The sequence below is a fragment of the Molossus molossus genome, unplaced genomic scaffold, assembly GCF_014108415.1.
Source record: "Molossus molossus isolate mMolMol1 unplaced genomic scaffold, mMolMol1.p scaffold_m16_p_23, whole genome shotgun sequence".
NCBI lineage: Eukaryota > Metazoa > Chordata > Mammalia > Chiroptera > Molossidae > Molossus > Molossus molossus.
Genome location: NW_023425359.1, coordinates 9282104 through 9307749, shown reverse-complemented (window position 1 = coordinate 9307749; position 25646 = coordinate 9282104). Strand labels below are relative to the sequence as shown.

The 25646-nt window shown below is 40.0% G+C and overlaps 1 protein-coding gene across 2 annotated transcripts in view; it reads left to right on the top strand.

Moving 5' to 3' along the window:
* Positions 1 to 25646, top strand: part of RGS7 (regulator of G protein signaling 7) — a 364521-nt gene that overhangs the window by 267499 nt on the left and 71376 nt on the right. For both annotated transcript variants that reach the window (XM_036277369.1, XM_036277368.1), the window contains exons 5-6: positions 8859 to 8965; positions 13974 to 14025. In XM_036277369.1, coding sequence (XP_036133262.1) covers positions 8859 to 8965; positions 13974 to 14025 — 159 coding nt within the window. The remainder of the gene's footprint in view (positions 1 to 8858; positions 8966 to 13973; positions 14026 to 25646) is intronic.

Genomic DNA, 25646 nt, shown 5'->3' with positions numbered 1-25646 from the left:
AGTAGCTGTTGCTCCTTTGAGTAGGATCAATTGACTACATCTGTGTGGTTCTATTTCTGGGCTCTTCAGTCCATTTCATGCATCTTTTTGTCTGGTGTTTCACTGATACCACACTGTCTTGGTTACTATAGCATCAAAGTCTTGAAATCATATAGTGACTTCTCCAACTTTGTATTTATCCTTCACTATAATGTTGGTTATTCTGTTTTGTTTTGTTTTTTGCCTTAGCATATGATCTTTAGAGTCATTCTGTCAGTAATTATAAACTTGCTTGCTGGGAGTTTGGTATTGCAATGAAATTATAGATCAAGTTGGAATAAAACGGCACCTTAAAATTATTAAGCATTCCAATCTATGAACATAAGCTATAACTCCAGTTTTAAATCTTTGATTTTTTAAATCAACATTATATACTTTTTTTTTCTATACATATCCTGTATACACTTTATAAGGTTTATCACCAAGTATTTCATTTTTTGGTGCTATTGTAAATGGTATTTTTAAACTAAAATTTCAGTAATTTATTTTTGGTATTAAGAAAAGCAATTAATTTTTGTAAATTTACCTTGAATCCTGTCACCTTGCTATAATGGCTTTTTAATTTTAAGAGTGTTTTTATAGATTTTTGGGGATGTCCTACATAAACAATTATATCATCTTCCTTTGCAGTCTGTAGATTTATTGTTTTTCTTGTTTTATTGCAGTAGCTAGGACTTTTAGTACAATGTTGAATTGGAGTGTGAGAAAGGACAGCCTTGCCTTCTTCCTAATCTTAGAAAGAAAGCATCCAGTTTCTACCATTAACAATGATGTTAACTCAAGCTTTCTAGAGATATTTTTCATCATTATTAAGTTTCTTCTCTTTTTCAGTTGGCTAAGAATATATATATTGTTAACCATAAATCATATTGGGGCTTTCCTGTGTTTCCCTGTTTTGGACACCAATTTATGTGATTATATGATTTTTCATTTTTATCCTATTAACATAGTAGATTAATTAATTTTCAAATGGTGAATCAGGCTTGCATATCTTGAATATGCAAGTCCACTCGATTGTAGTATATAATATATTTTATTAATTTTTGAATTGAATTTGATATTTTGTTGAAGATGTTCATTTCTGTTAATAAGAGAAAATGGTCTGTCATCTTCCTTCCTTGTAATGTTTTTATCTGGGTATAGTACTAAGGTAATGCTGGCCTTGTCGACTGAGTTAGGAGGTGTTTCCTCTGCTTCTGCTTTTGTGGAAGAGATTGTCCAGAAATGCTATAATTTCTTTCTTAAATATTTGGTGTAATTCACCTGCTAAGCTATCTGGATTCACTGTTTTCCCTTTGGGGAAATTATTAATGATTGGTTCAATCCTTTTATTAAAGATAGGGCTATTCGGCTTACCCATTTCTTCTTGTGTAGTTTTGGTATTGTGCCTATCAAGTAGTCGATTTATTTTACCAAAGTTGTCAAATTTGTGGGCATAGCATTGTTTATAGTATCCCTTTATTATTTTTTAATGTCCGTGGATCAGTAATAATGACCCCTCTCTCATTTCTGATATTGGTAATCAATTCAGTTCCTATTTATTTGAAATAAGTATTACATTTACTCTAGACATACACAACTCTTTACCATAGCAACCCTAGATCGTTGTGAAGATTGAGTTTTTAGGCAACTAAAATTTAAACTAACTATTGTATTTCATATTGTACATTTTTCCTTTGTTGTTGGAGTATTAGGGCATGAACGGGGCAAGAATATCTGGGGAAAAAACAAAAATCAATTTCTCTTTGACACACAGAAGCAAAATAAGGGTGACAGGGTCTCTGTCACACCTTCCCTTTTGAGGTTGACTGTACACCCGGCCACATCCTTAGAGTTGGAAAGACTTGGGTGATTCGCCCCTGCATTAATGGAGTCCTACCCAAGGTCTAGAGAAGGGCAGTGATTCACTCAAGATTTTCAGTTGCAGAACTAAACTAGGATTAGACTTCAAATCCCAAGACTTACAGTTGAGTTTGTTTTCCTATGATGTACGCATGTACCTGTTCAGTGGCATGTGCTGTCTCTGATTTGAAGCAACACATGCTATGGAAACCCCTGTCCATTAAAGTTAACCCAGTGCCCCACCTTCCTTCCAACTCATTTAGTGAAACTAACTGGTGGACATTTTTCTGTGCTGGCTTTTGGAGGGAAGGCTGCTTTCCAGCATAATTTATTATCACCTTGGCTTCTGGGATTGTTCTAGTTTCCTTACACTGCCCTTGGACAAACTCAATGTGATTTTCCTCTCATATGAATACTATTCTATGCTTCTGTGTTACCTATAAATCTTGTTAAAGTGAAGCTCATTTTGTAAAATGATGGAACTACCAGTCATACCGAGTAATATATTGTATCTGTAAAGTGAACCTCCTCATAGTACATGATTATTATATAAAGCGGATCTTTAACCAGTTCTCCTCACCAGTATTGGTCTCTCTTACTTTTTAATCTCTGCAGTATTCTTCATGTTTCAATAATTACTGAAGGTGTCACACCGGCTAACATTAGACAACTGGACTGTTCCATTCTGTGTGCATTGAGGGCCATTAACTTACAGTCATGTTAAGCTCGGTCACAGTTGGCTTTGGTTTGTTTGATTGATTTAATGGGTTGACTCTTGAGTCCTGGGCAAGTATTATGCTTCCCTAAGAATGCATCTCCATTCTGACTGCTGTCACTCACTGGGATTTCTCAGCACGGTCAGGCACAGAGTGTCCTGTCTCGTCCTTCCTGAGCCCTCTCCTGGGCCAGGGTTCCTCATTGCTCTCCAGCTCTGCCCTGTGTTGGATCATGAATGGGGCATACAGGATAGATCACCTTTGGAAACCTTTTTCTGCAACTATGATATCAAAGCTTTGGGGTCGGGGTATTCTTGGCCATCTAGGGGGAAATGTAGGTGTATTCCAGAGCAGATTCAGCATCTGCACACACAACACCCCAGTTTGACCACCTAGAGGACTTCAAAGGGTGTCGAGTCGGAAGTGTCTTGTGTGACCTGGAAGTCTGGATCAACACCGGCGCCTAGTTTACCCTTTGCCTTTGTACCAGACATGTGCCACTGTGTCCTTTCAAAGAATTCGCTACCTGATGAGAACTCATTTTGGGAGCAGTTTTTAGGTGGCAGGCCTCATTTAAAGTGCACTGCACATAATATCTCAACTGATCCTCACAGCAAACCCTTGACATCAGTATTTTACTGTCAACATTTTTACAGATGAGGACACAGGCCCAGGGAATGTACGTCTCCTGTCCAGGTCACACAGCTAGCAGATGAGGGAGGCAGGATTCGAACCCCAGCATTGGGCTTGCACAGCCGGGCTACCTGACCTCTGTGCTCTGCGCCTTTGTTCAGAAATATTATTGACTTGTATTAATCACCTACTATATCCTTCAGAGTTGATTTACTTTTTTAAAAAACTTTTATTTTTATTTTTATTTATTGATTTTAGAGAGGGAGAGAAAGATAAAAACATCGATGAGAGAGAACATCGACTGGCCTCCTCCTGCATGCGTCCCACTGGGGATCGGACCCACAACCTGGGCATGTGTCCTGACCGGGAATCGAACCAGCGACCTCTTGGTGCATGGTTTGATGCTCAACCACTGAGCCACACCAGCCAGACTCAAAGTTGGTTTAAATTATGCTTCTGTTTTTAGTTCTTCCTAATAAACTCTATTTTGCATGATAGATTTTATATCACTATATTGTTCGCCTCTGTATCCTGATGTGTGATAGCTGAAGAGCAAACAGTGCTTGATTTATCTATTTGGAAATGATGTTAAAAATAAAAAGACAAACACCCAAATCCTTCTTTCACTAACTCCTATTACTGAGAAAATAGGCTTACCCCAGAATTTCCTAAATATGTAATATTTCACTTTTATTTGGCCTCGTTGGAGAATAAAATGTCCTGCCTGTGTGATTTTTCCACACGACTTACCTCTTCTAATGCCAACTCTACAAACAAGTATAATTTTTCTCTAAAATGACCACGTCCCCTGTCTTCTCAAACAGAATAACAAGTCTTTCCCTCATGACTCAGCACCATGGCGACGGAGGCCGGTGTCGCTACTTTGTGACTTACCTCTGCCTCCTTTTTAGCTTCTCTCTTTCCTTGGTACCTTACCACCACCTGTCATTTCCCGCATTTTGAATAGATTTCCATCTGAAATACTTCTCCCCATACACTAGTCAGATTTGCTACATCGATGCACTGCATGCTGATACTAAAAACATTTGTTAATACAAACACATAAAATGAAACTAAACAAGTCATTCCAGGAATAAAAACATAGGATTTAGTGCGATCTTTTCATCATTATTTTCTTGACTCAGAAGCATTTTTCCAGCATTTCAAATGTATGCCCTGTATTTAGAAAGGGATGAAGTTGGTAGGAGTGACACATCTGAACACGAAACGTATTACTGAGGCTTGAAAATAGGTTGTAAATATGGACCTGAATGTGTCGATTTCTGTGCATAGGAATATAGAACGGGATCCCACAGACCTCTTTCATAACATGATTTTAATCCTGCTAACTTTCTGAAGTCATTGCGGTCCAAAGACCCGTTATGCTATGTAAATTTTTCTTTTGCTTTTAAAGGGTTTGATGATTCTCTTGCTTTAGGGGGTGAAACAACGTGATGAATACATCAGACTTAACAAGACTGCACTAGGCTGATCACATAGCACCAATTGTTTGAAAATGGATTTTTCTTTCTCAGCTGCTTCGTGGCTTGATTATCCAAATGAAAAATGAACTGAAATCTTATGGTTGGTTTGTTGTTGAAGTTTATTTCGCTGTGTGGGCGATGTGAATGACACATGTACAAGAAGATTAATTAGTGATTATTTTGCCAAGAAGCATAACGTTGCGGAGCCATCTGGTGTGCCATCATTGGGAGAGTGATCTCGGTGGATTACTCATTAAACTTTCAACACTTCGTTGCAAGACTCCCAGTGGTCCTCCAGATTCTTATTTGATTAAAACTGTGCTGAGATCCAGGAGCAGCAGGACCACGGGGAAGTGTAGCTTTGTGTTTGTCACTAACCGCAAATAATTCAACCTTGGGGACACTGCCCAAGCCCACTGCAAGGTCCCTTAGTGGCGGCACCTATGCCATTTAGATCATTATTATCTTTTCCATAATAAATTACCTACAATGCCCCCACCTCACGAGCTGCTAAAAATATTCTGAAAACAGATTTCAAACATTTGCATCATCTTGGAAGAACTAAGCAAGCGCCTCATCATCGCAATGTAAAATTTAGGATTTTTCATTCAGTGCTGTTTTTGCTATTCTTTCTGTATTATTTTTTCATAAATTTCCTTCTTCACCTATTCAGCAAATACGGATTCAGTAACTACTTTTGCTATTGCTATACTAAGCTTGCAATCTTAAATGAAGCAGAAAATTTACCACAACTCCTCGATTTCCTCTAAGAATTTATGTCTCTGGAGGCCCCATAACAGAGCATGTAACTCCTGTTATCTCAGTTTCTCTGGGTCACCATTTGATCAAGGACCTCAAAATCATTTTATAATCTTTGTTAGAAATTCAGTTCTCTTACATATTAAATGATTTGAAGTATGTGTGAGCCATGTAGAAACTAAATTTTGTTCTTACTGATACCAAAATATATATATATATATATATATATATATATATATATATATATATATATATAAATCTACTGAATTCTAGCCATTTTGAAAATTTATCAAACCAAGTTTTCCTATTAATGAAACAATAGAGCATGAATATCTCTTGGCTGAGCAGTGAAATGAGAATTAGATCATCAAATCAAACAAAAATAGAGTATTGTCTATTCAAGCAAAAAAAAAGAGGTAGAAGTTACTAGATGGTTCACTGTTATTCTTATCAACAAGCATTCATGCAGGTCTCGTGATGCTAGTGCTACCTGAATAAAACCTGCAGACATGTACCTAGCCCTCTAAGAAGGCATCATAGAGGTAGCAGCTGGTAGATGCCCGAGGTAAGAACATGCTTGTGTTCATTTGCTTCTGATGCATTTACTTCCCTACAGTGACTTTCACTACTTTTGTCTAATCCTCATCAACACCTTGCCATTCAACTGTTTTTTCTGTCGATATGTTTTTAGTCAGACTCCTTCCTATGTTTAGAGTTCAGAAGCGCTTTGCTGTTTATCTTTCTGAGCATCTCAGTCTCTCTTTCTTGTATCTGTACTCTGAAAACTTCCTCATGTGCCATCACTGGTTTCTCTTTCTGAAAAAACACTGATAACATGTCCCTAGGCCACAGACTGCTGGCAATAAACAATAAAGAGAGAGGCGGGCCACCTGCTTCTGAAATCCTAGGGTGGACAGGGGTGTGATACGTTTTTCTGCCCAGTGCTACCTGGTAGGGGCATCCGAGACGCAGACCAAGGCCAAGGCTACCTGCCCACTGATGCTGGTCAGCAACCCTCAAAGGTCTGCTGGGCTCAGTTTTATAGATAACCCACACTAAAAAGAGATGCTGCCAGCTTCCCTCCCAGCCCAACGGAAGGCAAGTTTATGGAAGTGGATTTCCTGAAAGTACTTTGGAGAAAAGTAAAAATTATTCAGTATGTAAATAATGCTGCATAGTAGCTACTGTCCATTGAGTATTGACTACGCCCGAAGCACCATTCCAGCTCCTTTACGTGATGCTTGTTGGATTCTCACACCAGCCCTGCAAGGCGGCCCTGGTAACCTTTACTGATAGATGGGAGAGACCCAGAAAACTTAGGGCACTAAAGCTAGTGGCTAGCTCAGAAGCGGTTTTTTACCCCTTCCTACAACAAAATACTTTAGTATATAGTTGGACACAACACAGGCTCTGAGAAGTCCTTAACTTTTAATTCAAAGGATACAGAAACAATGAAATATAGATATTTGATGAAAAAGGTTTCTCTGTAGGTAAAGACCATTCTGTGCAGGGAGGAGCTTGACTGAGCGTGTGGAGAAGAGGACTGGACCACTTAATCACAGTCTTCCAGGGATGTGACTATGAGGATGATTGACAGTTGTTGTGTATTATTGACAAGAACAATGCAGTGAAAGACTGGAGGTAGAAGTTACCAATGAAGATGTGTGCAAGATATGAGATGACGATGAAAAGGGACAACATGGTAGCCCACAACAGATACAGTTTTTTTTATTAATTATTTTTGTTACAGATGTTTCTTCTTTTCCCCCCATTGACACCCTCCTACTGATCCTGCCCTCCCCCCAGCATTGTTGTCTGTGTCCATGGTTACGCTTATGTGCATATTTCTTTGATTTATCTCCTCCCTCCCCTCTAACCTCCTCTTCTGAGGTTTCTCAGTTTGAACCCTACTTCTATGTCTCTGGGTCTAATTTGTTCATCAGTTTATTTTGTTCATTATTTTCCCCAAATAGTGAGATCGTGCAATATTTGTCTTTCCCTGATTGACTCATTTCACTTAGGATAATACTCTCCAGGCCCCTCCATGTCGTCTCAAAGGATAAGAGAGCTTTCTTCCTTACAGCTGCATAGTACTCCATTGTGTACATGTACCACAGCTTTTTTATCCACTCATCTATTGATGGACACTTGGGCTGTTTCCAGATCTTAGCAATGGTAAATAGTGCTGCTATGAACATAGGGGTGCATATATTCTTCCTGATTGGTGTTTCAGGCTTCTTAGGGTATATTCCTAGAGGTGGGATCACTGGGTCAAATGGCAGTTCAATTTTTAATTTTTTGAGGAAACACCATATTGTTTTCCATACAACAGATAAAATGTACAAGTTATTTTATTATTAGCTAATATAGGTGGGCGGGGGAAGGTTCTTACGCTTGGTGACACAGTGCTGGCTGGTGGCCTGAGCACCCATCACCGATGGCTGGAGATGTTCCGGAACTTCTGTGAGAACCTAGCGCTCACCATCTTGGCTACTTGTCTAAGAAACAGAAATAAATCTATAAATAAATTGTGTCTCAAGGTACATAAACATAAAGAAACCTAACTTTTTTGTATTTTCTATATACATATACGTTAGAATGAAAAAATTATTTTGCACAGCTTCATGTTTTCTAGACTTCAAATTAGCAAACTTATGTTGTCCCTGCACAAATGCAGTGACAATTCTGTTGGTCAAATTTTATTAATCCTTTGTTGGAAGAAATTGTTGGCTGCTGTGGACGGAGTATGACGATCACAGTATTATGTTCTAACTATTCCCCAGCCTATTGGGAAAATATAATGTTTTTATTGTCAAATAGGCCTCTTCCTTGTCCATATCTAGAATACTGTATCAGTAAAATACTGGATATAGTAACAGCTAGAACAGTTTAGACGATCACAGGACTGTAGGCTCGCTTAGTGTAGCATAAATGGTTCTAGATGCCTTAACACCCCGCTGGTACCACATCATAACGAGCCATTAGAAAAATCACTGATAGTATTTGATATTTATGGTACAAGCCCATGGTGATGCAAGTGGGAACACATTGAAAGTGCTTATAAAAGCCAAATAGAATCATTTATAGATATGTGGATGACCATGAACATATAGCAAAACATGTCCCAACTCTAAAATGAAGGAGTCAGATTTTGTGATTTCAGTATAATCTTCCAGTGTCGGTGTTCCCTAACCTTATGTTTTTGTCATCATGGGGTGAGGTTAATCACTACCAGGCACCGGAGCTAGTGTGGTCCCCAGCGTAAAAGAGCTGAACGAAGAAGAAAAAGTACAACACGTGGGGGAACATGAAAAACCCTACACTTCTGCAAATCGATCATTCAAAACAGGTTTTCATGTATGTCTTGTTTGTTCTCGCCAAACAGTGGAGGCGCTCCACTTGGGGACATTGATGGCTGCCCACGGCTACTTCTTCCCCATCTCGGATCACGTCCTCACACTCAAGGATGATGGTACCTTCTACCGGTTTCAAGTAAGTTTAATGAAAATATTCTTTAACAGTACAACAGACATCTGTATTTTGTTTGTTAATTGTTTTTATGGAACATTTGAAAATTGTTATTTATTTAACTTAGGCTAGTTAGAAACTAATTGTTACATTTAAGACCTAAGAACATGAGATACAGAAAGACAGCATGTGCTTAGTTGAGTTGATTTGTGAAAGCTGAAATCTATTATGATTAAAGGTATATTTTATATAAAAGGCTTGAGAGAAAATCAGAGAGTCACTTAATGGGATTCAGGAAGACGAAGAGTTCTTGATCTGTAAGTTACACTTTAGCTACTAAATGTATGATACTCGGGACCCCGTCTGTGATCCAGAATCATCTTCAGTCCAAGCGAACTTTCATAGAATGCTGGAAGCTTGTATCTGAGGCCCTTCTACAAGTCTGTAAAGATTGATACACATGCTGCTTGATGCGCCTACGCATCTGAGGTAGGAGGACACCACAGATAATTTGCAAATGGGCAAGAGTCATTCAAGGTCATCTTGCTAATGAGACAGGGTACTGTTGTATCAGGAAATGATTGTGGACTTTAACTTGTCATTGAGCATGCAACCGACACTTGAGTTCACAGTGATTTATCTCAGATGTATTCTATGTTCACTACACATTGCGATTCATCAATGACTGACTAGATGATTCTAACCTATAAAATTAGAACACACAGAACACCAGAGTTCAAACTGTAGCTTCATTCCTGTAGGCATGTTTAGAGGATTCTCCCCATTGTCCAACTTTCAGACATTGGAGTGTTCTTCTCACTTGTTCTGAATGTTATTAGATGTTCTATACCTAAATCAGCAAATAAAGAATAATTTGGGTGCCTACAAACTTGCTTGGAAAAACTGAGAACAAAGAGGGAAAATGTTTTTAAAATCGTTCTCCCAGATCATTGTCCTCATTAGAACACTCTCATGCCACTTCCTTTGACTCTTTTTACCCAAGGCAAATAATCATAGGACCTTTCAAACAGAGAAATTAGGAGATAAAGCAGTATTCTAAAATTATGATACTGACCTAAGCATTCAAGCAATTTAAATTACTTAATTTTAAGAGGTTTTAAAATAATGTGACTTGTTCCTTTATACAGTTAAACTTAATGGTATTTTTAAACAGCTTATTAAGTTAGAGTAACTTAGGTTTCTAAGGTCAACATTTTAATAAATAAGAATTATTGGTGATTAGCAAATTACTTGTGTGCTTCTAACACTTTTTGATTTTTTTTTTTTTTTTTTTTTTTTATCCTCACCCGAGGATATTTTTCCATTTTTTGTTCAGATAGAGCAGGAGGGAAAGAGAGGAAGAGAGAGAGAGAGAAACATCGATGTGAAGGGACACATCGAGTGGCTGCCACCCGCACGACCAACCAGGGCCGGGGACAAACTGCAACCGAGGTACGTGCCCTTAGCGGGAACCGAACCCGGGTCTCTCTGTACCGCAGGCCGACGCTCCAACCGCTGAGCCAAACCGGCCAGGGCCACTTTTTGATTTTTAAAGGACTTATTTTTCTATTGTATGATGACATTTTCCATATATTATTTTCTTATGAAATTTTTATATAGAGACTATACGTAAACTTCTTAATAAAATTATCACAATTCTGAATGAAAGGGTTTGGGTTTTGTTTTTCAATAAAAATATAAACTTTTATCTATATTCACAATATTACAAGTAAAATAATGCATATATAGCGGAACGTATCTATAAGGGAAGCAGTGAATATAATCTATTTCTTGAGAATTACCTAATTCAAAATTTTTTCTTTTTTTTTTTATTCTCTCCCGAGGATATTTTTCCATTTTTTGTATAGATAGAGTGGGAGGGAGAGAGAGGAAGGAGAGAGAGAGAGAAACATCGACGTGAAGGGACACATCGAGTGGCTGCCACCCGCACGACCAACCAGGGCTGGGGACAAACTGCAACCGAAGTACGTGCCCTTAGCGGGAACCGAACCCGGGTCTCTCCGGACCGCAGGCCGACGCTCTAACCGCTGAGCCAAACTGGCCAGGGCTCAAAATTTTTTCTTAAACAAACTAGTTCAGACATGGCCCAAAATGAATGATGATAGCTTCAGTTAGTTTAATTTTCCCACTTTAACTCTGTAACCTTGAGCATACTTTACTAATTTCGCAGACTGAAATGAGAAGGCACACAAGGGTTAAGTGCCTTCGTCTTGCTCATTGGTCAAAAATGAGCAAAGCCGGGAATAGAGAACCATTCTTTCTGGAGAAATGGAGAGGCTGTTTAAAGAGCCCCAGAACAAGGGGAGGGAATGCATACAAATAATAACTGAATTACATTATTACTAGGTACAGGCAGAATGTCAAGGTCAGTGCGCCTAGACAGAGATAGCTAGACAATCTTTTAAGTTATACTAATTAATGGTAACTATTAAATGGTAACTATTTTAATGACCCATCCACATTTGAAATAGGATCTAAATATGACACATTTGTAGATCTAATAATCATAGGAATTGAAAACCAACATTTAAAAGACAAAAAAGACAGAGAAGTCAGGAAAAGCAGAATTCCTGCAACAATATCTACCGGCACATTAATCAGTCTGTGGTTCAACAGCTCTAACAATAGAACACTCATTATTGTTCAAGGTGTTCATTTCCATTTGGGGGGTTGGTTCCAAGAAGCAGAAAGTGCTTTATTACATTGAACTGAAATTCAACTCCTTGGAAGGATTTCTTAAGTCATGAATTAAAATGGAAAACTTGTAACATCATGCTTACAATTCTTCCAGTGAATGATTGAGATTCTAACCACCACTAGGAATCCAGAAAGGCTTCCGGGCATGAGTTTGAGGCAAAGAGAACTCTTCATTTAATTTCATTAGCATGCGATGATATGTAAATTTGTCTCAATTTTTAGTACATTTTCAATCACGTGATTTTTGTATTAATATAAACTTGCAATTGTCTAATTAGCCTCTTAGCTAATTGGAATTGAGATCTGACATGATTTGTCAGGTCCCTTGTATGACTTTCATTACATTAAAAATGTGCCAAAGATCATTAAGAAATGGCTGGACAGTTTTATCATAGCTAAGGAAGCCAACACTCACACATTAAAATGTCTTCAAGTCTATGTGGACTGTGAAGTATATATATTTTTTTTAAATTTATCTTCATTGTTAAAAATATTACAGATGCGGCCCCCTCCTCCCTTTTAAGTATATTTTTTTTCAATTCCAATAAACTACAAGGATTTGCTATTTATTAAACTGCCTTTTACTATAAATCAAAATATTTTTCTTAGGGAAAATCTTACAGTTTTTGTGAAGAATGTTGGTTTTATGACATTTCTACGTCACATTACAAAATACAATATTTTCATTCTTTTATTTTTACATTCAGAAAATTTTTACTAAATTATAAAAGAATAAAGAAAAATTGTAACACTACAACAAGAATACCCTGTGGTTTGAAGGAAATAAAAGTATACATCTGACCAATCTAACTAGAATAGGTATTTTAAAAGTTAAATAGGTATGTGTGCATACACACACATGCGCGCACACACACACACACACACACTCACTCACAAGCCCCTCCACCGACCCTTCCCAAATAAAGAAGCAACCCAAAGGGAATAATGAACTCTATGAGAAGTAGCTTAGAAACCAGCAGCCCACATGAAAGCAAGATCTTAATTCTTTCGTTCCCTAGTGGCTTCCTTAAAATCTCTACCCAGTTGTATTTCTAAGAAATCAAATCCTCCAAGATTTATCCCTCACTGAGTCACATGGGATTTGGGTGAGGAGGGGCCCGTGCAAAGCCTTGATCCATCCTTGTCCAATGGTTCAACCTTTTATCCTGGCTTTCTGCACCATCTTGTGCACCTGGGTAAACACTGTTAGTAGCTTTCTCTACCAGGCTGCAGCAATTCCAGGAACAAAAACCCCTGGGAGTCTCAACAGCTTGGAATGCTCTCCCCAGAAACAAACAGTTCTCCCCGATTCTTCCCCTTCTTGAGAATCCCTCTTCTAGAAGGTGGAAGGATCAAACAGGTAGTCAGAGATTACAGAAATGTGCTGTTACACACAGATAGTTATTATAATTGACTAGTAAATATAATGGAGTCCACAGAGCTGATGTCCGCTGTCCCTGTGCCTTCGGGTCCCGGAGTCACCATCAGACTTTTGGAGAGTAGACAGATGGTCGCTGAATTTTCTCGTGGTCTGGAGCCAAGCATGTCCAGCGAGCAGAGATAAAAAAAAAAGCCCTTTTAGAAAATATAAAATGTTGACGATGACAATAGAGTTTTCCGGATCAGACATTTTCTTTGTAGTTTCATCAGTTTCTAGAATTTCACAGAATCGGGTTTCTGTCTGTAAATCACATCAATCAACTAAGACATTGTAAGTTAAAAAAACAAATGATCTCTGGTGTGCAGATTAAAAATTTAGAGCATTAAGTGTCTCGTTAAGGCATGGTTTTTGAAGTGAGGAAGAAAAGTTGTTTTCATCTGCTTGGATCGAGTTACGAGCTGCAGTATGTAATTAGTAGAGCCAAGCGAATGATTGCCAGACCTTAGGGAGTTTGACTCAAGGTTGAACTTGTGCATCTGTTGATGGCAATGTTGAGATACATTAATCATAGAAAACAATTTGTAATATTTAAAAATGTTTGATACTCAGTCTTGCTCAGTATCATACTCTACTTTCAGTCTTTGGATTCCAACGTGTTTGAATAATGCAACCAGACCTTTCACCTTTATGTCTGTTGACATATATTACAGCACATGTGGGACATTTTAAATACCAGCTGGTGCTGCAGTGTTTGGGGCTGAACCATTGCTCAGGAAGGTAAATGTAGAAGGAAAACTGGGCATCGCCTCTCAGGACCATCATTCTTCAGTGAACCAGTCCAGACAATTGCTAAATATAAACACAGCTCGTAAACCCAAACTCTTTTCATTGTTGATGGGTCTAACTCGGGTTCCACCTCTTCTCCTTCCACAGACTCCCTATTTTTGGCCATCAAATTGCTGGGAGCCAGAAAACACAGACTATGGTCAGTGCACTGTTTCATTCTGCTTCGGGCACCGTGTGGCGGATGGCGTGTGCTGTGCTGCTTTTTATTGCTTTGTCCTTGAGAAACGAAAACGACAACCCTCAGTGTGGGACTGATATTTCTAACATGGACTTTATGAATGGCCTTTTCTGGGCAAACTTACCAAACCTGATGGCAACTCTTCCCATGGTCTAGTGTCCACTGCGACTAATAAAGAAAAAGGGATTTTCTTCTGAATAGGTTAAAGAGCTATACACAAGCTTTAAAAAAAAAAAAAAAAAAGGCTATTATTGTTTTCCACAGCGCATTGGTCCACTGGAAAGAGTTACCAAGGGGCTGGAGGGCGGAGTTCTAGTTCACCTCCTGCACTAGGCTGTTGGATTGTGCTAAGTCCACTGACTTTCTGAGGTTTAATTTTTCTCACTATTACATGAGGCATCTTATCATTCCATAAGCAGAAGGTTGTAATAAACGTGGAGAAGCCAATCACAAGCCAAGGAACGTTGCAATAGAAAACGTCATCGTAATGAATCAAGTTCAGTGAGCTCAGAATGAACTCCGTTCAATTTCAAGGAAGTAGGCCTCTAATAATTGTTCATCTTCTTACATCTTCCTGAAGGCTATGGTGTTCAAAGATCAGGTTCCATGGTTATAAAACCCCATTGCCACAAATATTTATGGAGGATGAGTTTCCTAGGCCAAGGGTTGTCGTAGGTGCTGGGGTACCAAAGGTGACCCCGACTTCATCTGCATGGTTGGGATCTTGCGGCTGAATGAGAAGAGAGAATTATGCAGAAAGAGTTACATGGAGTGACTATAAGAGTGGTAGATGCAAAACGATATGGAAGTTTTAAGGAAGGGGAGATTGACTTTAGTTGGGGGGTTGTGGAGTGAGTTCACAAAAGAACTGAGAGCATTTGCAGTTGTATTTTAAAGGAGAAGGGAAGATTTTTCTAGAGACAGGACAGCAATGCCATTTGAGGCAGAGGGCCAGCACCGGTGGGCAGCGGGGAGCTTACCAGCTGTCTGGCTTTCTTCGGTATTGCCCTTGGAGAGACATCTTTGTAAGAAGGCTATCGGGAAATCCAGAGAAAACCAATGGATTTTCTTTCTGTTTTTCATTTCAGAAACTTGAATTTGTAGTTCATCTAAGAGTGGTCAGTGCCAGTGAGAGATTCAGACGAGCATACCTCATGGAAAACAACCTAAATGCCAGAATACTGATAAATTAATAGAGAAAAGAGGCAATTCTTTCCAGTTGTGCTAATGCTCATTTCTTCATCCAGAAACACACATTCCTAAAAACTGAGGCACTTGGAGAAAGAACTTATTGAGAAACAACTGATTTGTGGATCTGAGTTGGAGAACTTTCTAGAGCATTTTGTCCAACTTGCGATGATGCCTGGGGATTGTCTCTAAAGAATATAAAATTCTGGTGAAGGGGACACTTGGATAGCTGAGAAAGAGTTTATGGAGAAAGCCCAGATATTAGGGACAGTCGGACCGGACCTAAAATGCTGTCACCATTACACACTAGCTGTGTGGCTTTAGACACGCAGCGTGCTCACTTTTGAAGTGGAAATAATAATATTGACTTTTAAAGTTGTTGAAATAATCCAAGGTAATGTGTCTAAGGGAACTGGTACTGCTCTGCTTACACTCGATAAATTAAAACTGTTTTGTGCCCCCCATCACTTTTGCCGGACAGATGTATTGCCTCTGTTCCTTGTAGAAAAGCAAATTCTTATTGTCGAGGTTTCTCTCTATCCATCTGTGTGTTTTTCCCAAATATGTTAGTGTTCCCAATCACAGCTCATGTTTCATCACTTCACAGAAGATTCATGTTTGAGTGGGGAGCCCGAGGAAAGACGTGGTCTGCACAGCGGGTCATTTACAGAACGCCCCTCAAAGTGGGTCATTGCGAACTGATGGATGGTGTGCCGCGTCACGGTCACTCTGACAGTGTTCGTTTCAGAGGGTGTCATCCTCTAAACCTTCTCCCCAGACCTAGGGTGCCTGCAGTCCGCTGACTAACTATAGACACAGTCTTTAATTGTTACATTTTGTTTTTCTCCTTGAAGAGCTACATACCTGTTTGTGTCTAGCTTGCTTAAATTATATATACGTGAACAGTAAAATAATTACTCAATCAGGTGTTATAAAGAAAATGAGAGAAAGGCTGTTGACATGAGTCTCGGACCCTGTACCACTGCTTGTACTTTTTAGGCACATAGCGGCCATCTGAATACTCCAGACTTGAATTTCCTACCACTGTTTGGTTAAAGCGCACACCTGCACCTAAAGATGCTATTGATGCCTGGTGTAGTCTTGCTATGAGACTCCAAGCCCAGTGATTGCTTCGGCTATTTTTTCTAAGATAACTTTAAGGCAGAGTTTATTGCTTAAAGCAAGTTTAATAAAATGGTTTTCTTCTTCTTCTTCTTCTTCTTCCTCTTCTTCTTCTTCTTCTTCTTCTTCTTCTTCTTCTTCTTCTTCTTCTTCTTCTTCTTCTTCTTCTTCTCCTCCTCCTTCTCCTCCTCCTCCTCCTCCTCCTCCTCCTCCTCCTCCTCCTCCTCCTCCTCCTCCTCCTCCTCCTTCTTCTTCTTCTTCTTTTATGGTTTCTTTTACTCTGTGAGCATCCTGACCTGTTTCCACCACCAATTAGAACTTTACTAAATGGGTTTTGCCAACCCTAAACCTCTACAGGTCAGTTTATATGGAGAAACACGTGTATTACGGTTACCTTGGTCTCACAGTAAAATGGAATATGCGGTCAAAGACAAGCCTGCACAGACGAGGGGGCTCTATGTTTATGAACATCATTCTTTGAAAACTGACTTGGGTAAAATTTTTTATATTTTTTTCACCCAACTACAAAAAAACATTTCAATCCAAGCCAATTTAAATGGAGTCAGGAATGGACTTTCCCAGGTGTATTTGCATCAGGAGGGATCGAGAACAAAGGGGGGCTTGTAGTGTGGGCTGGAAGCCAAGACACAGGGAAGCAGACAGCCAGAGTGGGGGCAAACTGAAACAGACGCCCGAGACAGCATGTTTGCTGAGGCCTCTGGTCACATACATGGCACATCGAGGTCCTACAGATGAGTACACATGGACCGACGTCTTCAGGCTGCCTCCTTTTGAGGGATGAATCTTCAGTGTCCAAGTAGGACTTTAACCACAAGAAATTGAAATATCTAATAAAGACAGGATCTGCCTCTATCCCTGTATGACTCACCGGCCCACCTTACCCAAATCCTAGCTCTGTTGGAACATGACTTCATTTAACATTTTAATATTTTGTTTATTTTTTGTATTTTAATTTTAATTTTTTCAACACTGCATTAAAATATCATTTTTCTTGATTGCTGTGTTTGGGGACACTCCCTTGACCTTTACTACCTACAAAAGTGCCTTATTCATCTCACCCTGGTGGTAATGCAACCGCCACCAGAGCGTGGCTACTGCAGAAAGAGGTGTGTTCTCGATATAAAGCCCTTTGAGCAATAAAACTTGTCCAGAATTGTGCATTATCTTGTAGGATGGTTATTGGTGCCGCAGAAAATATTCAGCCAAAGGCCTGTCTTTTCTCCGGGTTTTCAGGGCTGTGGAGAGAAATTGTGGTCAGTGACCTCAGAGGAGCTAGACAACACCAAGTTCCACTTGGGAAAGCCATGCTAATGTAATGTTTCAAAGGATGTGGAAATTAATACATTTTTATAGAGATAAGAGAGCAGCAAGAAGGAAGTGTTCTAGTTGAGGGTTTGGTAGACTTTACCAGTGAAGCCATCTCCTCCTGGACTTGTGTTTGTTTGTAGGTCTTGTGTTAGTCATCAGACTATTTAGATTTTCTGCATCTTCCTGATTCATTCTTGGTAGGTTGTGCGTTTAAACAAATGTATCCATTTCTTAAGGTTGTCAACTTTGTTGGCATCTAGTTGTTCATAATAGTCTCTTATAATCTTTTGTATTTGTGTGGTATCAGGTGTAACATTTCTCTTTCATTTCTGATTTTATTTATTGAAGTCCTCTTTTTTGTTTCGTGGTGAGTCTAGCTAAAGGCTTCTCAGTTTTGCTTATATTTCATAGAACCGGCTCTTAGTGTCATTGATTCTTTATATTGTCTTTTTGGTCTCTATTTCGTTAATTTCTGCTCTTATCTTTGATATGTCCTTTATATCATTAACTTTGGGCTTCATTTGTTTTTCCTTTTCTAGTTCCTTGAAGTAGAGTTTGCTTGTTTATTTGAAATCTTTCTTGTTTCTTGAGATAGGCATTTATTGCTATGAAATTTTCTCTAAGAATTGCTTTGCTACACACCATAAATTTTGATATGTTTATTTGTATTTGAATTTGTGTCAAGGTATTTTTTTTAATTTCTCCTTTGAATTTTTCTTTGATCCATCAATTGTCCAGTAGTATGTTGTTTAATCTCTACATATTTGTGAATTTTTCATTTGCTCCTAGTAATTGATGTCTAGTTTCATACCATTGTGGTCATAATAGATATTTGATATGACTTTAATCTTCTTAAATGTATTAAGACTTGTTTTAGCCTAACATGTGGTCTCTCCTGGAGAGTGTGGGTACTTGAGAAGAATGCGTATTTTTTTAGTTTGGATGGAATATTCTGAATGTATCTTTTGTTAATCCTCACCTAAGGATATTCCCATTGATTTCCTTTTTTTTTTTTTTCTTTTCCTTTAGAGAGAGTAGAAGAGATTAAGGGAGGGAAGAAGGGAGAGTGAGAGAGAGAAACATTGATGTGAGAGAGACCCATCAATTGGTTGCCTCCCACACGATCCTAACTGGGACTGGGGATTGTACCTGCAACTCAGGTACGTGTCCTTAACTGGAATTGAACCTGTGACCCTTTGGTCCATGTGCCAATGCTCTGACCACTGAGCCAAACTGGCCAGGGTGGTGTATATCTTTTAAGTACCCCTGTTTAACATGTTGTTTAAGGCCGATGTTTTCTTACTGATCTTCTAAGTAATCTATCCTCTGATGAAAACGGGGTACGAAAGCCCTTACTATCATTGTATTGCTGTCTGTTTCTTCATTTAGGTCTGTATTAGGTAAATTACTTGTCTCTATTTTATTAAGGGTTTTTAAATGAGGTTTTATCGTGTTCTTTTGTTTGTAACATACTCCTTTGTTTCTTTATTTGTCTTGACTCTCCGTAGGTTCCTGTGCATTAGAAACCTGTAGTGTTAAAGTCGAGGCTTCATCTAGAAGATCAGCTGTGCTGTTCAACCCTGCCCTAAGTCTCGGTTGTCTCTTAAATCTTTGTGATTGTCCAAGCAGCTTATTTTATGTTCTTATACCTCCCAATAGTTGGGGTGTGCAAGACCTGGACGTGTCCCAAAGGGGAGGACCCCGTCAGCACCTGGGTTCAGGCTGATGGGCAGCCAGACCCTCAGGCAGCAGCTTGTAAAGTATGTGAATATATGTGGTCCTAGGTGACTGCAGGCACAGGCCCCGGCCGCCAGAGCCAGGTGATATGGAGGTGTCTGCTGGGCAGCAGTCACAAAAACTGGGGCTCCAGATGCGCGTATAAGCTCCTTTCTGGGTGCTCTCAGCAGCTGTTGAAAGCAGAGCGACAGTGAAGCTGGCGTCGCTGTCTCGGGCTCCCTGGGAGCAGCTGCATAAGCTCCTGTGTTTGTGGCAAACCTGAAGCTTGGTCCTCAGGTCGAAGCTCCAGAAAAGGCACAGAAACCTCTTTTACAGAAAGGCTACCGCGTGTTTCAGGCTGTTGTGTGCAATGCCCTGGAGGGGGAGCCTGCCAGGAACTGCCTCTGATTGTTGCAGTCCTGGGGGACCCAGGAGCACAGAGCCCCCCCCCCCCCCCCCCGGCCTCCAGAGGCAGCCAATCAGAGGGCATCCCCTGGGCTGCAGCTGCAAAAACCAGGACAACAGACGTCAAACCAGAGCAGAGACACGTGTGTGCAAGAGCCTCCCTCGGGGAGGTACTGCTGCTCTGGAGTAGGGCAGGAGAGCACAAAGCTGGCTCCCACCTGCTGAGGTCTGTGGGAGGGATTCCAGTCCGCCTGTCGCTGTGGGTTTAATTAGAAGCTTGCCCCTCAGGCTGCATCCTCATGATCGAGATGACTGGGTAATAGGCCTGTTCGCAGAGAGAATGCACACCGGGGTCTGTTGCCCCTTCCTGTTCTCTGGGGGTTACAGCTGTTTAATCACATGTTTCCTGTTGGTTACAGTCTTACGGGATCTGTGAACATAAGCCACGGTGGCCACCAGGACCAGGTCTTGTGTGAGTCCTCCCTGGCAGCAGCTGCTGTCATTGGGGTGCCAGACAAGAGTATACGCTGTTTCTGGGAGATACCAGTGTGCTGGCGCCAGGCAGAGGGCGAGCACAGAGTGCACCCGCCAGCCTGTGTTTCGAGAGCAGTGCCTGAGACCACTAGGTTTGTGTCACCCCAGAAGCGTGCCTCTCAGACCAAAGCCCCTGTGCAGCATCAAGACCTCCTGCACAGACGGCCTGGGGCAATGGATTCGTCTGCTGCCTGTGAATCCCTGGAGGGGGTAGCCTGCCAAGAACTGTCCTTCTCCAATTATTACAGTCATGGGACCAGGGATGTAATCTATCCCGTCTTCCAGAGCCAGGCAATCAAGGGGCCTTCCCTTGGCAGTAGACGCAAAAATCAGGGCACCAGACATGTGGAAAAGCTCCCTTCCAGGAAATGTTGGTGCTCTGGAACCTGGCAGACCGGAGCATAAAGGTGGGCCCATAAGAGACAAAGGCAAAGGAGAAGCATGAAGCCACCTCTCTGTCCACAGAGAGCATTCCAGCAGGCTCTTAAGGTGTATGTGTTACATGACGTGCCTGCCCTTAGGCCAATGATTCAATGTATGCAAACAAGTCTCTTTCCCCTAAAGTCTGAGTGAGACCTCTGAGCTGGGCCCTGGGGCAGGTTCACATGCTCGTTATGAACCATTTCTCAGGTTGTTATAGTCCTGTGGGCTTTTGGAAAGGAGCCCCCCTCGTTTTAGAAGCTAAATGTTTGGGTGGTTTGTTTCTCAGGTTCAGGTCTCAAAGTTGATGTTGGGTTCAAACTCTTTGCTCCTCAGGGAGAAGTCCAGATTGTGTTTCCTTTACATTGTGGGTCACTGTGCTGGGGGTGGGGCTAATGGCCAGATGGTGGCTGAGGTTCTCCCACCTACTTCATTTGCCTGGTTTGTAGTGTTTGTCAGCCAGACTTCAGGTTTGCCCAGAGCAGATTGTTCTGTTTGTATCTGGGCTCATGGACTTGGTGTGGGGGTGGGAAGTGGTGAGTGTGGGATCCTCCCACACTGCTCCGTTGAACCAGAACCCACCCCTGAAGTTTCCATTCTTATATTGTCCTGTTATGGTCTTGGCATAAGATAATACTGACATCATAGAGTAAGTTAGGAAGTATTCCTTCTACTTCTATTTTCTAGAAGAAATTGTAGAAAATTGGTATCATTTTTTTTTTCTTAAATGTTTGGTGGAATTCACTAGTGAAACCATCTTAGCTTGGAACTTTCTGTTTTGGTTAATTATTAATCATTGATTGCATTTCTTTCATAGATATAAAGTTATCAGATTATATTTTTCTCCTCCTGTGAGTTTTGGTAGCGTGTGTCTTTCAAAAAATTATGTCTATTGTATCCAGGTTATAAAATCTGTGGGCTAGGATTGTTTATAATATTCATTTGCTGTCTTCTTCAAGTCAATGAGATCAGTAGTGAAAGCCCTTCTAGTATTTCTTGTATTAATAAGTAATACCTTCTTGTTTTCTTAGTTGTCTTGGTTAGAGGTTTATCAATATTATCTCTTCAAAGAACCAGCTTTTAGTTTTATTGAATTTCCTTATTGATTTCCTATTTCTACTTTCACTGATTCCTAGTCTAAAATTTTAGTATTTCCTCTCTTCTGCTTACATTGGATTTAATTTCTCTTCTTTTTCCTCTTTTCTACATTGTAAGCTTAGTTTATCGATTTTAGATCTTTCTTCTTTTCTAATATATGTATCCCATGCTGTAAACTTCCTCTAAGCACAGCTTTCATTACATCACAGATTTTGATGTTGCATTTTTATTGTCATTTAGTCCAAAATATTTTCTTGAGACTTCTTTTTTGACCCATATATTATTTTAAAACACATCATTTAATTTGCAAGCATTTGAGAGTTTTCTAGCTATCCTTGTGTTATTAATTGCTGCTTTGATCCCTTTGTTGCCTCAAAGTATACTGTATGGCTTTTTTTTTTAAATTTGATAAAGTGTGTTTTGTGGCCTAAAATATGGTCTATTTATGTGCATGTTTTATGGAAACTCAGGAAGATGGTGTATTCTGCTGTTGATGGAGGAGGTATGATGTGCAGGTCAGTTATGCCCGGTTGATTGACAGTGCTGTTCTATTCAACTACATCTTTCCTGATGCTCTTTTGCCCACTGAATCTGTCAACCACAGATAATTTCATGTTGAAGCCTCCAATTATAAAACGTTATTTGTCTGTGTCTCCTTGATGTCTGTCAGTTTTTGCCTCAAGTATTTTAATGCTCTGTTGTTGGAAGCATGAATATTAAAGGTTTTTATGTCTTCATGAAGAAATAACCCCTTTATCATTATGTAATACCTCTGTTTATTCCAGTTTTGTTTTTTGTTTTTTTTTCTGAAGTCCTCTTTGTCTAAGATGGATTTAGCTACTTTACTGAAATCTGAAACAAGCATACTGAGCGGAGTGCCACCCAGCAGGGTTCTTATTTCGGCTCCTTCACTTGAATGGAATTTTTAGGTCTGGCCGTGTCTCAAGTACCTTATATTTCATTTTTTCTGAGTGGGGCCCTGACTTTCCTGTATTGATTGGAACAATTTTAAAATGCAGATTTCTGGCCTCTTTCCAAATAAATTGAATCAGGGCCTCCAGTCCAAGAACTGTCCTTATTAATGAGCCCTTCCCGATGTACACTTAAGCTTGAAAACCAGGCAGTCATTTTTATTAAGTTTACCAACTTGACTTTGTATTCCTGGTGGCTTTATATTTTTGTCTCATTTCGAATGATGATTCCTATTTTTCCAACTATATTTTTAGTAATATCAGAAATTTGAATAACATTTAACAGCCTATATCACATCTTTACATGCATTATCTGATTTAATTCATGTAAAATCTTCAAAGTGTTACTAGCCACACTGTACAGAAGAAAAAACCAGAGAGGTAAATAATCTACCCTGTTGCTACAATAACGGAGCCAGGATTGGAGCCCAGGGTTCCTGAGTGAGTTTTATGTCCCCTTCTATCAGACTTGCCTTTCATTCATGGTTCATTGGGCATGACTGTTTCTCCATTATATTTGCATACCGTGATGGTGTTTATAAAGCTTGCAGCTAGCTAGATGCTTAGCTACACATGACCAGTAGGCAGCTGGCTATGCAATTCTGGAGTAAAGGAGAGAGGTTGGTGTTGTACAGAAATATTCTTGAGTCATTAGTGTCTAATTGTAGTTAAAAACTTGGGCCCTGGACGCCGGTTTCACTCATTGGTTGGAGCATTGGTCTGCGAACCAGAGAGTCCCAGGTTCAGTTCCTGCTAAGGGCACGTACCAAAAAAAAAAAACAAAAAAACAACCCATGGTTGTGGATGAGGCCATTCAGGTAGGACATGTACAGTGTGACAAAGAGAGGGTCTAGGTTTGAACCTGAAGAATATCAGGATTTAATGAGAAATTACCAGAAGAGGAACCAGCAAAGAGAATGATAAAGAAATGTGGGAGATTAGATTTTGATGAGGGCATGAGAAATTAGAAACTAGGACAGCAATAATCTTGGACTGAATCTCAAATACTTGGCAATGAAGTGAGAAAAAGAGAAAATGAATGGATGTATAGATGGATGGTGGATGGAGGAGAAAGAGAATAAAAGGGAAGAGAGAATCTACTTATTAGATGGAAATGATGCAGGGTCAGTGGTGCGCTGTTCAATATGAAAGAGAGTTGGGTTATTTGGAAAACAAAGGGAAGCTTTAATGGAGGGAGAGAGTTAGCAAGAGCAGGACCAGTGCACCTGTCACAGAATAGCTTCGAGCCCAGGATGGAGTAGGGACAAGCAGAGGAACCCTAACGGGGTCGAGAATCCAGCTCTTCTCCCTGTGCAACAGGCAGTACCCTTTGGAATAATGTTCTCCCATCCATCCATGCTGTAATTTAGAGCCAAATTTCAGACACAATGATTATAGCACATTTAGGTAGGGAAAAGACCATGGCTCCATTATCTTACGCTATGTATGTTTTAGGTAGAAAAAAATAGTACAGTGACACAATATAAGTGAAATTGTATAATAGGGGTGGAAATATATAAGGGAAATGTATCTGTTCCAGAAAAAGGAGTATGGATAAGTCATATGCGAACTATAGTGTATGCATGTTGTTTTCTTGCAAATTATTGGGAGCTTCTAGTCTAGGAATGTTATTAATACATACATATGCATCATGAGACACCATGGTGTTAATCCAGTCAAAAAAAACCAAACTGATGATGATAACATGAAATAAACATTAATTTTTAATTTAAAGTGATGAACACCAGTCACTGAAAACCGTGACCGACTCAGAACAACACTGAAGATGTAGTAATAACAAATATCCCCCTAGAAATCCTGGTAATCCATGGAGATGTGTGTTTAGCCCTTTGTGACCATTGCCAAGTATCATGGGACAGTCAGACTTCTGAGCAAATTCTGAATTAGAGGCCTCAGTGAGTTCCATGAACAGACTCATTTTAGTTTGCACATTCCAAATTTCAGTGCAACCTTTTCACCTGTCATTTCCTGTTGCAAACTGAAGGACCCTGCTGAGTCTTGGATCATTTCACAGCCCTTCAGGAGGAGCTTAGAGCAGTGGGCTGCTGGCTGTGCTTTGAGAATCCTGGATTTAGGGCTTTGTTTGGATATAAAAACTCCCCCAATCCCAGGTCCTTGGGTAAACCAAGCTCACCTTCTAGCTTCCTTGTGACTGAATTGAATCACGTAAGCAGGTGCCTTATTCAAGTAACAACACAGTGAAGCACTTAGAACATTGTAACTGTGGCCATTCACTGGGGAAGGACCCTTTGAGGACCCGGGAAGGATAGAAATATTCTGGGTTAGGGGAGCTGTTGCCTTGTGGAGATGAAGGGGAGAAGGTAGTGGCTTTGACAGTGTACAAGGAGAACTCCCATTAGGTTTAGGCTGGATTACGCCAGGAAGGGCACCCACCTCATTGTAAGTTTTACTAAAGGAATGTCGCGGTGGCAATGATAAAAAGCAAAATTGCCCTAGCTCCTTATGGAGACGTTTTAAAGACGAGAGAGAAAATGAAAATATACAAAAGGGCATGGGGGAGATCTTTTATCATTTAAATAAACACTAATTGATACGCATTTTATGAATTAGCAATACTATTTTTTAAAATATGTTTTTATTGATTTTAGAAAGAGGAAGGGAGAGGGAAAGAGATATAGAAACATCCATGAGAGAGACCATCGATCGGCTGCCTCCTACATGCCCCCCACTGGGGATCGAGCCCGCAACCAGGGCATGTGCCTTGAGCAGGAATTGAACCGACGACTTCCTGGTGCATGGGACAACACTCAGCCAACT